Genomic DNA, 14,838 nt, shown 5'->3' on the forward strand with positions numbered 1-14,838 from the left:
GGATTGTCCAATACCAAGAATGTATTTTGGGGATGATATTTCTGATGCAGTCTTTTCCAGTCCATGAGGACAAGAAAAATGTCAGGCGTCTTCCCAAATGTAGACATTGCTCTAAGGCTTTACTTGACTTTACCTGTGAGTAATGCAAGTGGTGAGCGCAGTTTTTCTAAACTGGCACTCATACAGAATAGATTGAGGTCCACAATGGGACAGCAGAGGCTAAATAGTCTGACTGTGATGTTATTTGAGAGTGACGTCCTCCGCAAATTGGATTTTAGTGACCTGATTAAGGACCTGAAGACATCCAGGAGACAACACTTCTCAATGTAACATTATATTGTAATTGTAAACAGTTCATATTTTGACGTCTTGTTCTGAACAAGTTGTTCATGTACAGAGTACAGTAAACTGTTTGCATTTCCCTTGAAAGAAGCATTACAAATACTCAAGCTTTCACATTGCATACTATTTATTTATTGCTCATCTCTTTTACTGTGATTTTAATATCAGATTCAGAGCACATTGTGAAATATTTTGCTGTAAAACTGCATTAGTGCACTATTTCCTACTAGTGGTTGCATTCATTCAGCACCATGGACAGCGACTAGTCTGTCTGCCTGGGAGTGCCTGCCTACCTCCCTCTCTTTTTAGTGGCCTGGGTCCCCCGAAATTACACTAAAATTAAAACAAAATACCCCCATTATTTTGCTGTAAAACTGCATTAGTGCACTACTAGTGGCTGCATTCATTCAGCACAAATGCACCATGGGCAGAGACTAGTCTCTGTCTGCCTGTCTGCCTGCCTGCCTGCCTGCCTGCCTGCCTGCCTGCCTGCCTGCCTGCCTCTCTTTTTAGGGGCCTGGGTACCCCAAAATTAAAACAAAATAGCCCAAATGCGCTGTGATAATATCTATAGAGCACTGAAGTCTGACGTCAATATTGGTAGAGGGCGCTAAGTCCAGTGGTTCATGTACTTTTTATTTGCATTGTAATCCCCACGGGATTTTAGATTGTCTCATATAGGAACTGTGTTTGAAAAATAAACAAATCATCCCAGCCGTTTTTATTCATATGGATATGAAGAATCAACTGACTGAGAGAACATTTTCACTAGAAACAGACTGTATCAAATATGAGGGACTGACTTTCATAAACAATACAGAGCCACCTCCCCGACAATATCGCCGATACAGTTTGGACCACAATTCTGAGACGATTTTAAGATGACCCCATGTTATTCTCCATAGAGAAAAACTTCCATGAACCAGGGGATGAGCGAGTGACGTCAGGACTTCGGTGCTCTATACACCTGACAAATTATTTTGAAAATAATTTACAATATTTGACTGTCCCCCACATAAGCAAATAATGTAATAGTGAATCTACCCCCACCTGAAGAATACGTCTATTCATGTTGAAAGTGAAGGACAGACGTTTAACATGCCTTAAGGCTTAGCAATACGGTTTGTCTTATTAAAAATAATGTAAAGAAATCATACTTGTGTGAAGTGAGGGGCGCTCTTATCATCATACATCATCATATAGATCACTAAAAATATAGATCTGCCCTCACTTTTATCTTCAATATGTACTTTGCTCAGCCAATCAAATCTTCGCTATGGGGCTGATCAGCCAATCACAAGCCAATGTTTGTGTTCACACAAACCCGGAAAGCGGGGCATAGAGGGCTAGCCCCTCAAAAAGGTTGCACATCAACAATGGTGTTTTCTCAGTGGAGTCCAAAATCCAGTATACATCAAAAACTGTGAATTGTGAATCAGAATGTTGAAGACTCTAAGGTACGACTGTGTGTCTCCAGATTTAACTAACTAAAAAGAACATAGAGAAGACCACTATGTACAGTACTATACTCTTCTACCCCAGATTTGAACCCGGTGTCCTACATAAGTGCTGAAATGTTTTACCATTGAGCTAATCTGTTTGCTTGCCATTTAATCAGGTCAGATCCTGTGTATAGGTGAGAGTGAGACATGACCCTATTGACACTATCTACATGTCTTAGTAGAAGAGCAGGGAAACCAAATACAACCACCCCAATTGTATATGTTATATTGTATTAACATACACTAGCATACAGATTGGACATTACATTTTATTAATTTATAAAAAGTTACATAGTGCCTCTTTAAGGACAGAGAGTGTAAAAGCATCATGCTAGCACACATCTTCATAGATGGACAGAGTGAAGTGAGTGAGCAGAGTGGAATGGCAGTAAGTTGAGTTGTGAACGTCATGCTTCATAGTAAATGCTTCCCCAGCTTGTAATGAGCTTGGATAAATAATAAACCTGAGCAATGAAGCCCCAGTGTTTTTCATTAATCTCCCCTCTTGGTTCTGAACCATTAAACGTGATGTTATTAAACCAACGTCAGTGGAATGACATCGGCCTGGATGGAGTGGTGCTCAGTTTTCCCTCAAGGATGAAGAATGACATTATCTAAAGAGAGACATGTCGTAATTCATCTGCACTATAGTGTTTGTTACAGTCGGCAGCCTTGTTACAGTCTGCAGCCTATACAGCTTTAATATATGGAGTGAGTTAGAGCAGTGGTTCTCAAAGTGGATGTCTGGGGACCGCCAATGGTCCTTGAGGGGGTTCCAGCCAAATTGTGAATAGTTAACCAAATGGACTGTTATTGGTCTGTAACTGAGTGTGCAGGGTCTATTTGATTCCATTTGTACGCTTTCAGAGTTAAATTAACTGTGATCTCTAATGACATCCCTAGGGTAGGGTTCTTTGTGCGTTTTTCGCTGTGAGCACTTTCACTTCTCATGCTTTTGCCCTGACTGAATGGATTTTTTTCGGTTGGCATTGCACTGATAACTATTATTTGTTTTATGACGAGATACTGTGAGATACTTATGAAACACTGACTGTAATGGACACTATTTGTTTTTACCTCCGTCGACTCTGTATTGTTGACAGAGTCAACGGACAAGACATTGTTCTTCTTTTTTTTTTGCCTCGAATTGCTTCTTCTTTCGTGTATCAGTGTCATACAGCCACTGTCCGACAGGCCCCACTTCTTCATAGATGACTTGAAGCGTCCCACGCCACAGCGCAGACGGTTCAGCGAGGTCCATAGATGGCATGGCATGTCTTCTCCTTTTACGCCACCTGCTGAGTCTCGGATGTATTGTTGGATCCAGGAGGGCCCGGCCCGAATTGCTCGAATTGCTGTACACAACAGTACTTTTTATTTTGTTCTTACTCTTTACCTGTACCTCTGTAACCTATTTTATTGCCATCTACTTATAAACGTATAGCTAAGCTATTGGGACCTATTTATTCCAGCTATGCGTATAAGCGTAGACAACCGTTTAATCCATATATGAATGCGTTGTCCGTCTGTTTACCTTTTAGCATTGCTCTTGCTCGTGTGGACCTTCTCCGTCACCACCAGCGATGCGATTTTTAAATTCAGCTCTGTTGAGCCTCCATTATAACCCGATTTTCAAAGCGTCGTATCTCCAAAGGTTCGAGAGCTGTCCATGGTGCGCCACCGCGCACCGGACGATCGTAAATCATTTGTGATTTTGTATCGCATCGCTGAGAAAATAGCTGCTTGTACTGCTAGCTAAAGGCTGTGGGCTAATGCCAGTGGTGGTCCTTCCGGAGGCCCCCACCTTCCTGTTTAACCCGGAAGGACAACAAGCTCCGTAGAGGGGGCCTGGACGGGCGGAATATGGGGCAGTACCAGCATGCTAACACTAGGGGTAGCAAAGGTTTAACTACTGTGTTGCTTCTGGGCTGAAATATAGGGATAGTAAAGGAAGGTGTCTGTCTGTCTGTCTGTCTGTCTGTCTGTCTGTCTGTCTGTCTGTCTGTCTGTCTGTCTGTCTGTCTGTCTGTCTGTCTGTCTACACAGTGTGGATTGGGTTCCCAGAGATAATAATGGTATATCAAAACGTTTCCGTGGCCTAATAATGCATATCAAACTGAGGGTCCTTGAAATTAAAATGGTTGAGAATCACTGGCCACAAAATGTTATGGGGCTCCTGGGCGTATCTTTTCAAATGGGGGTCTGTGCTCCGCAGGCATCAAATTGGGGGTCCTTGACATGGAAAGGTTTGAGAACCACTGAGGTCGAGTAGATAACGTATGTAAAACGTACTGCCAAATTGATAACAATTTCACTCTTTGGTGTTGGGATCAGTGGTGTATTGGATAAGACCTACTGTGGTTGTCACAGAGGCCCCTTTTCCCAATGGGAACCAACCGGAGCTCCAAAATTGGAACGTTAATTATGAATTGAGTGGGCAAAACTATACCTATATTAGATTGTTATCACCATGACACTTCCCCAGTTGATTACTTACACGAAGACAATGATTTATTGTATTACAAATTTAACATTTTTAAATATGCAAATGAGGCATTATGTAGGAAAATATGCAAAATAATAGAAAATATGAAAAAGCTACTACTGTGGAAGGGTTATCATGTATTCATTTACTTGTATTGATTCTATAAACAATTAGTATATAGTAGTGTACAATTAATATAGGTCTAGTTTTTCCCACAAAATTTGGAGCTCTGACTCATGGACTAAGAACCAAAAAGAACTGAACCGGTTCCCATTGGGAACCAACCGGTGGAAAGGGGGTGTGCTGTGCTGAGTGATTGCTGGGTTCACGGTTCGAGCCAAATGGAGGGTGTGAGAGCAGAACATGCATGAAGTGCTGCCAGGAGCCAGAGATCTGCCCCCACTTGAAGCAGGGAGAGCATGCATTTTACAACCCGCCACTGCAATCTTTACCTATACCCCTCAGAAAACAAGAGAGAGGTGAAGAGATTGAGTGGCTGGATATGGAAGGGAGGCTATCATGTCTCATTGGAGAGTTCTGCAGAACAAGTTTCGATTTATTTTTTCATTTAGAAGCTAGCGTAGCCTTAAGGGACGAGACCATAACCACTAGCCATCTTGTCAGAAACCCAGACGAGTGTCAGTCTAATCAGCCTCTGCCTGCCATCTTATGGATGGGTGTGTGTGTGTGTGTGAGTGTGTGTGTGTGTGTGTGTGTGTGTGTGTGTGTGTGTGTGTGTGTGTGTGTGTGTGTGTGTGTGTGTGTGTGTGTGTGTGTGTGTGTGTGTGTGTGAGAGCGGGTGTGATTCTCCAGTCCTCAGACTGATAATAGTCAGAACCATGTCTCGCTGACTCAGCTCAGCCTGTTCATTTCAATACAGTCACTCCTAATGGCCGACGCAGCCACACATGGGAATGCACAATATCATCCTACAAGTCCCCAGTATAGCAGTTCTCTACAGCAAACACTGTAGAGAAAAGGCGGTGAGGTCTACTTTTACGTCAAGATACAGTCCCGTGTGAAGAAAGCTGTGTAGTTCCGTTTTAGAGTCATGTGGTATGGTACCTACTGCCTACCTGGCATGAGAGGCTGTCCGTTCATGTTCATGGGAGCCATGCCCAGGTTGTTCATGGCTGTAGCCCAGGCACACGGATCTGACATGGGCATCGGCATGGAGTTGGAGTCCATGGTGATGTTATGGATCCCTTCTGGGGGGGGGGGAGGGGGGGGGGGAGAGAGAGAGATAAAAGATTAGAAGACAGGATTGACCCTAACCCCCATTCATTTAGATGTCAATAACATCTCAGACCTGAAGTGGAATTGCCTCACCATCCAAGAGGATAGAGACAGATTTAGTACAATTTTAAAAAGTCTGAAGAATGAGACAAAAGGAAGAAGTAGAATGAGAGGAGAGAGGACAGGTCAGTGCACTGCTTAAACCTCCACTGAGAGTTTAATCAGCTTGGCCTCCAGACACTTCCAGTTTAACTGATCTTTAACCTGCCTTTTTCTGCCCAGCTTCATTGGCTCCCTATGAATTTTAGATTACATTTTAAGGTACTGCCATTTGTTTTTAAGTTACTTCATGGGCAGGGCACCGATTGATATTTCTGATGTGTTCCACTCCCATACATCAGTCAGAGCGTTGAGGTCCACAGACAAGCTGCTGTTGGAGATCCCAAATACGAAAGAAGTGGCGAAGTCCACTGAGGTTTTCAAATCCCTACTCAAGAGTTCCCCTTGCTTTTAATTAAATCTGAGTGGGCACTGGGTTCTTCTGAGCTTACTTAGTTTTGCACGTCATTAATGGGTATGTCAAGACTAGAGTATATGGGATTGCGCTTTTGTGATGCTTTGTTTTGTTCTTTCTGTGAAGCACTTTGGTCAACGGCTGTTGTTTTTTAACTGTACTATATAAATACATATTCATTTAATTTGAAGTCTTGCAAGTGAAGCAAACGCATTCAGATCCTAGTGGCAAAAACATTTAGGCCTGTCACAATTATTTGAGTGTGCATATGAATGTGCGAGCGAGCGTGTGTGCGTGCGACCGTGCGTGCGTGCGTGCGACCGTGCGTGCGTGTGTGTTTAAAAGCTCTCTGCTGTGTGTTGCCATAGTGATTCTGATATAACATTCACTGCTATGATGCTGCTGATGATGAGAGCTTCGTGGATGTGTTAACTAATACGACTCTATTAACAGAGATACTGCTGGAGCATGACTTGCATAACAGAGAGCTGGGTGGGTTTGCTTTTCTACTGCAGTTTCACTGCGGAAATAGTTGCTATTTTCCATTTTCCACATCTATCTTCTATCTAACATATAATTAAGGGAATGTCTGAATGAATGAATGTCTGAAACACTGTCGCTGCTCCTCACTGGCTGCACCAATCGCTCTGAATTTTCACACAGGCATTGACCATTACATTATTTATGGAGGTCTTAACGAGGCCCTTTTTTCAATTTAACGCTGTTAATTAAATGTATTAGTGCATTAATTCACTAATACATTACAGGTTCATAATAATTACAAGAATGTATAGATATATTTTTAATCAGTCAGCCTCACATGGTGCTATAACGGTCCACTTTAACTTTTGCCCTATAACTCTTGAACCGTAAGTCGTACGGTTCACGACGCATCTCCCCATATAGGCCACGCCCATTTGCGTCTCGAAAGATTTTGCACCATTTAGAATTTTCTTCGAAACACACTTTGCCGTTCCACCTACAGATTTTGTCGAAATCTCACAAAACTCGGTACAGATGATCTCTGGACATATCTGATTAAAGAACCACAGGCAGAAATGTGATACCTATCGTTCGGTCGTAATAGAGCGTCGCAGTCCCGCCTCCTACCCTGGACCAGGAAATGAAACCCAATGCATTTTTCCCATAGACATTTCTTAAAGTATTTATTTAAAGACGGTTACGCCGCGGACAAAGCCAACTCGAGTCGTGACAACTCATGACAACACAAACAATATTTTGGACCAAACAAATAATTACAAAGAAGAAAAACAACAAAAAAAGTGTTGTAACCTGCCGTTTTTTTCTTCTTTCTAATTATTTGTTCGGCCCAAAACATTGTGTTTGTTGTCATGATTTGTCACGACTCGAGTTGGCTTTGTCCGCGGCGTAAACGTCTTTAAATAAATACTTTCTGAAATGTCTATGAGGAAAATGAACAGAGAATCATTTCCTGGTCCAGGGTAGGAGGCGGGACTGCGACGCTCTATTGGCTTAGTGGGAGGGGAATATTTTACAAAAAATGCCATAAATCACAGAATGTCCAATTCACCCCAAATTTTAATCACATGTCGAGGACATGAAATTCCATTTTCATCCATAGGGGGGCGCAATGGGCGGCACATGTGAGAAATGTACACCTTTGTTGCAAAAACATGATTTTGGGGGGATAGATTCCCTCCAAAATGACTTACACATGATCACAGGGGTGACTTGACATTGTAATTGGCTAGCATTGCAACATCAGTGGGAGGGGCCTATATTTCCAAAGGCGTCTGTGCGATTGAGGCAACCACACTTTGCAATTTCCCCAGAATTGGCCTACTTCCCCCGACAGGCAAGTGCCTCTGAGACCAGACAGATTACACCTCAAAATACATACAGTACATCCGTAATATAATATATCAAATCACATTACCCACACTGTAAATCATTTGGTGTTCATATATTCGAACCAGTAAGGACTAGTGGACACAATTTTAATGATTATGCAAATTAGTTGTGATTATCTAAAATAATTGCGATTAGGCGATTATGTCATAATTGTGAACGGCCTAATACCTCCACCTTGCCGTTTTCCAAATAAAGTACATTACATCGCAGCCTGGGATAAAATCCAAGGCATCATCCAAGGCATCTCCTGTGATGGAGGGAAATAATCAAGAGGCCAGAGGTCCTGAGTTTATGTCACAATTCGCTGACATTCATCTGAAAGCCCTGTGCTGCGTTGGACCGTCTGGGACGCTGCATTAACCTCCTGACCCCTGCTGATGGGTGGGTGGCTGGTTGGTGGCTGTATCTCTCTCCCACATGTCACTCATTGGCAGCTATATAGCTGGCCGATATTGGCTTTATTGGTATACCAAACATCAATATTGGAGAGTTTTCAATATTGTCATGTCGCAACCTAACCTTCTGACATCGACACAATGGACAGTGATTTATTTTTTTAAACCACATAGACTGGATAGTAGGGAGCACAGGCCGAGGATAACCAACCAGCCACAGGATCCTCTGATCTCCCTTACCCCGCTTGGGGACAAAAGATTGACCTTTAGTTCCCATTAAAGGTGGTTGCACACTGGACGCGTTTTTCGGGAAAACCGATGGAAAAGCCGCAAAAAATCTGAAAAACGCGCTCAGTGTGCAGGGACCTTAACTCTCTCTCAGGAGGCCAGTATAGGAAATTAATTCACTTTAATGACCATTGGCTGTTAGCCCATTGCCCCTCTGGGATCGCGGAGAGAAGCTGTGGATCATTTAGTTGAAAGTGGACGAGGTTTTAACAGCCACAGCAAGTACAAGGCCATTACGGTCTCAAGAGAAAGCAAGGGTGGGGGCCTGGGGGGATGGGGGGAGGATCACAAAACGAAAGAGGGACAGGGGGAATAAGGGAAAGGAATAGATTAGGGTGGATCGAGGATGACAAAGAAGAAGACAAATGCAGAAAGATGAGAGGATTGTAAAGTGTAAAAAAAACTGTTGCAAACCTTACAGAGCTACATTCCAGTCGACTGTTAAAGAGACTCAATTTACCTGCTCACACATATCTGCCATTATAACGGTACACATGTCTCCTCTCTCTCTCTCTCTCTCTCTCTAATCCACAGTTTTGTGATTCTGCAACAAGCGTTAGCTCGTCTCATTATGAATCTTTAGTCTGAACTAGGCTTTAAACAGACCTGTTCTATATGTAGCATCAGAATACCTGGTTTAGGCACATATTTTATGAATGTTATGAATAAGGGATGGGACTGTGGTTTGTCTCAATTTACACATTTCAGTGTGCAGGCTTAAAGCAAATGCTCCCACACAGACAGACGGACACACACGCACGCACGCACGCACGCACGCACGCACGCACGCACGCACGCACGCACGCACACACACACACGCACACGTACACGCACACAATTAATGATGTATGACTGGCCTTCTTCTCTGCTGCTTTGATCTGTTAATTATGATAAAACCAGTCGGGAATCTAATGATTATCGTCGGTGTGTTCCCCAACACCACATCGACTCATTTAAGACCGTGCAAGAACAAAGACAGCAGGAATTAGAGACCCAGCACAGAGAGGAGAGACCCGAGGACACTGGTCTCACGGGACAGAGCACATTTCTCCTTGCATGCTCGGTCAGGAAGATCCTGAAAATGACTTTGATGAGGGAGATATGGATTACAGAATGCAGCTAATGGAATGCAGGTATCTGAGCACTGCACACAAGCACACTGCACCAGTGTTGCCAAGTCTCCTGACTAAGTGATACTGATAAGAACTGATCAGAACCAGAGCTCATCAGAACCAGAGCTCATAAGAACCGATACCGAACCAGAGCCAAGAACCAAACCAAACTGATAAGAACCAAAGCAAACAGGGCAAAGGAAAAGCCCCCCACCCCGATCCCTCACACCTCCATCCTTTTCTTGTACTATTATGCTTGAACGGCACCTTCGCTACTATAGGAAAAAATAGAAATAAGAAATGCTATATGCACATTTATATATGATGCTCTTCTATTCTTGGTTTGCTCTTTTTTGCTCTTTTTTGCTCTCTCTTGGCCCTCTCCCTTTTTTGCTGTTATTAACTATGCTACACTGCATTGTCTGACTCTTATCTACCTGTACACAAGATGTAACAATAAAGTAACAATTGATAAGAGACTTTGGGATTGCTTGTAAATATTGGTGCTTGTTTTTTCCGTTTTTTTTTTTTTTTTTTTAACAACAGTCTGTCTCTCCTAATATCACGTTTCCACATTAGTGAGCTCTGAGACTGTTTGAGGGAACAACTGAGTGCCTCAGCTGTCTACTGTGGAGCTGTGAAGAACAGACAGAAAATGTTTACACATTTCAATTCGTAAATGTCGCTGCATAACAAAACATCATACTGACAAAATAACCAAATTCTTCTAATTTGCAATTTAGATGAAGTGAACCCGGGGCCAGAAATGAAAACAAACCAAGCGAGAAAAGTTTATTTCTGTCATCATCCTTTCTGACATTTAGATGCTAAAGAGCAGCAAAATATTCTACCCACACATTTACTTGCATTTAACAGGACTCAAAAGAAAATGTGCAGTCATGCAGAGATAAATCAATGTGATTTCCCTCCAATATTTATAGGAATGGCAATCGTTTCAATATTCTTTCGTCCCCAACAAGTCAATCTCATTCTGGACTGATTAAAAATTACTGATTTGAACCAACACATTAGAACTACTCCAACATGAACTCTACAAGCCAGGCTAGTGACGGAGCTAAATGTCTAGTTAGTTCCTCGAGAAATACCACGAATGAACCCAAAGGACTGAATGCTTTGATTGCACAGGAACAGCTGAGAAGACATTTAGGCTAAAACCTCCAATAAATGACAACACTTTCCTTGAATGATGTTACAGAGCTTTGAAGAGGCAGGGTGTGGGGAAGAGAGAGAGATTCACATTAAAGCATCCCGGCACCAGAGGACATAGTGTAAGCATGTCTTTGAAGTCGTGTGCTGAGGACTTCCCAGGGCTGATCGCTTTTCATAAACAGTCTCAATTCGTATTCCCTTGTCAGGATCCATTTTTAGACCAAAATATAGCTGGGGTGGAGGTGTTAAAAGATAAATAGGGGAGGAGAAGAGAGAGTTTAAGATTTAAGATAAGATTTAGAGTATTGTGGGGTCTCGCTATAGGACCCCCCCCCCCCCCCCCCCCTCCCGAGCAGGTGAGTGCATTGATATGGGAAGCAGCCACAAACAGGCCAGCCCTTGGACTAGTTGTGGGTGGGAGGTATGTTCCTAATTATGTCCTGAGGCAGAGTGAGATGATGTCACCACCACGCCCGCTAATCAACCGGAACCACCTCCGTGAGGGGAATTGTTTGCTATAAAAGCTCACTCACTCTGGGCCTTTGTAACCATAAACGTAGACGCCCTTTCCGGCTCTGGAGCGTATGTGCTCAAGGGAGGGCCAAACTTTCCCGAGATACCTTGCGAAGCACCGCGGAAGCATGAGCCTGCGTTCGGGTCTGATATGTCCCGGAAAAGATGCGCTGTGATTGACCAGTAATCACTTGAGTGGCAGACTAACGTGCCTTCCACACTTCCTGTCCCAGTGTAAATTCTTCCGCCCCTCCTTCAACACATATCGCTCCAACGAACTGCAGCCAGCCAAAGAGGCATCTATTTTTTTCTATGTTTGTAACGGCTGGTTCACGAAACAGAGCGCAATGATCCTAGGCTCGGACACACACACACACACACACACACACACACACACACACACACACACACACACACACACACACACACACACACACACACACACACACACACACACACACACACACACACACACACACACACAAATTCGTCACACGCGTTCCACACCCCCACAGAGAGAGCAGTGCCTGGTGTCGAGTCGGTTGGACCCATGGTTGTCCAGAACTGCCACAAAAGGCCTCTGCCCGGGTCAGACTAGGAATAAAGGGACACATAGAGACAGATACAAAAATCTCCATATATGGGCATAAAAGGGACACAGACAGATGGGTGGAACGGGTACCCTGACACAGGTACAACGGTTATTGCGTAGCCGGGTGGGGCATGGATCTTCAACTTCCATCGTTACCGACTCGGTGCTCTACAGCCGGGCACCGGTATAGTTTAAAATAATGGTCTTTCATTCAAGAATGCAATGTGTTCTCCACTCTAATCTCCTCCTAATTCAACGAATGATATTCCATGGCCTACAGTAACTAACGAATGAACACTTATCATTTCAGTTTCCACGGCCTAAAGAAGAAAGACATTATTATCGAAATTATTATTTCTGTTGAGTGCATATTTAATTGGTGGCAATTTGTGTTTGGAAATAAACCCCTGCTGTGGCACGTCAAACCTGGTTCCTTCCGTCTCTGTGTGGTGACTTATTTTAGTATCAGACTTCACAGTATACAATCACAACTCTATGAGAGAGTGTTTCACACTTTACAAAATAACCTTGTTTTGACGATGTTTGATGAACATGATGGTCGACACCATTATCAGTCCCCATGGGTTTTGAGGGACACTCACTCAATTTGCCCTCTACAATTAATCACTATTGATTAACTCATCCAAAACCAGGCACTATTGACAACTACAAGCGGCACGATTACTACATGAGCAATTCGGTTTCAGGAGGGCATCGATTGGTCCATTGATCCTAATGATGTAGCAGAAGCTTGCACCATTGGCTGAGGAATGTTAAGCTTTATTAGAGGAGGACGACGATGAACACAGATTATGCTACTGAGACACCCACTAATGTTCCTTCTTTGTCCAAAAAGACATCCTCCTGACTGTCTGTCTCCGGATTGTCTCCATATTTTTCCAGAATATGTATGACATTGATTTACTATGACACTACGGCACATTAGGAGTCCAACTAGTACAGTGGTTCTCTAACTGTTTTATTTTCAAGGACCCCCAACATTCTGTAGTTGTAAATAACGTGTAAATAAAGTGACTAAAGGAGGGTGTATTTTCTTTAAGCAAAAACTGACGTGCAGTTCATAAAGCAGTGTGTAAGACAGTCCCCTTTAACACCCCCATCTGGTGTCTGTGTACTCCAGGACCAGTTCATAAAGCAGTGTGTAAGTCCCCTTTACCGCCAACACCCCCATCTGGTGTCTGTGTACTCCAGGACCAGTTCATAAAGCAGTGTGTAAGTCCCCTTTACCGCCAACACCCCCATCTGGTGTCTGTGTACTCCAGGACCAGTTCATAAAGCAGTGTGTAAGTCCCCTTTACCGCCAACACCCCCATCTGGTGTCTGTGTACTCCAGGACCAGTTCATAAAGCAGTGTGTAAGTCCCCTTTACCGCCAACACCCCCATCTGGTGTCTGTGTACTCCAGGACCAGTTCATAAAGCAGTGTGTAAGTCCCCTTTACCGCCAACACCCCCATCTGGTGTCTGTGTACTCCAGGACCAGTTCATAAAGCAGTGTGTAAGTCCCCTTTACCGCCAACACCCCCATCTGGTGTCTGTGTACTCCAGGACCAGGAGTTGAGCCTGACTCAGCACTTTGTAGTCTGCACTAACGTGAGATCATAAACGTCATCACGTTTCAAAATGGACAGATCTACATGCACTGCAGAACTTGTACTGTAGATCGGCTTATTTTGGCAAGCGAGTCCCTCACACCCTCCCTTTTCGGAGCACGCAGAGGAGAGTGGAGGCCTAATCTCCCCATGGCAGGTCAAGAACAGGCTCCTGGAGGCGACAAAAATACCTACAGCCTCATTAGCTTCATATCACTATTGTCTGTCAGGAAACCTCTCATCTCCATATTCTAACTTCTAGTGTTTATGTGGGGTTTTTTATGCCCATCCTGCACTGTCACAAAAGCATCAAAAGCTTGGTCGATCTACTACGTTTGCATCTTTTGAATTTGAATCTTGAACCGTTTTGGACATACCGGTAGGCTATAAGAGGTTTCCACCCGACAGAGACGATATGGATCCACATTCATTACTTCCCTACTTCAACATGTCTCTGGGGCTACAATGCTACTCACACACATACAGAATGATGTTCCTTTGATGGGAAACATGGTAGCCTGGTATGTTTTGTTGCCCCATAGGAGTGTTCTCTGCTCCCCATGTTTTCCACCGGAGGAGAGGAAGGGCTTTGCAGGCATTCATTCTGTCGTAATTGTCCAAAAATGTCACTGTGCTTGTACACTGCAGCTGTCTGCGAGTACGGAATGATTTCTGGAATAAAAGTTCTCTTGTTTCCTTTTGTCCAAGTTGTAGATGTCTGCTGGTATGTGTTTGGCATGGATATACCTACATCCTTTTTATTAAGTTTCATGTTTTTTTGCATCAGGTTCCATGGTATCTTGAAATGTGAGATGTGTACTGGACAGTGGTGTAAAGTAACTACCGGTAAGTACATGTACTCAAGTACTGTACAATTTTGAGGTACCGTATTTTTAACTTTCAGTCGAAACACAGCTGAAAGCCATACAACAGACCATGTGACCTGCATTGGAAATGCATTGGGGGCGGCCATGACACTCACAACAAAAATCACTGCATTAACCGTGTGAGCTCAGCCGTAGACTGAACTGGATTTCTGGTGTGTTCAGTAGCGGTTTATCATAATGACCTCATTCCCCAGCATTATCCCTCATTAATCAAAATTGCTTCATTAATGGGCCTTAATTACTACACTGAGGAGAGAGCCTTTGAAGAGGGCTGGGCATTAAATCAAGGCTGCTGGCT

General features: G+C 43.5%; 1 protein-coding gene across 1 annotated transcript in view; it reads right to left on the reverse strand.

Moving 5' to 3' along the window:
- Window positions 1-14,838, reverse strand: part of LOC306923782 (ecto-NOX disulfide-thiol exchanger 2-like) — a 118,161-nt gene that overhangs the window by 52,725 nt on the left and 50,598 nt on the right. The window contains exon 3 of the mRNA XM_079502090.1: window positions 5,406-5,537. Coding sequence (XP_079358216.1) covers window positions 5,406-5,537 — 132 coding nt within the window. The remainder of the gene's footprint in view (window positions 1-5,405; window positions 5,538-14,838) is intronic.

The sequence above is a fragment of the Electrona antarctica genome (genome assembly GCF_951216825.1).
Source record: "Electrona antarctica genome assembly, chromosome: 1".
NCBI classification, from domain to species: Eukaryota; Metazoa; Chordata; class Actinopteri; order Myctophiformes; family Myctophidae; genus Electrona; species Electrona antarctica.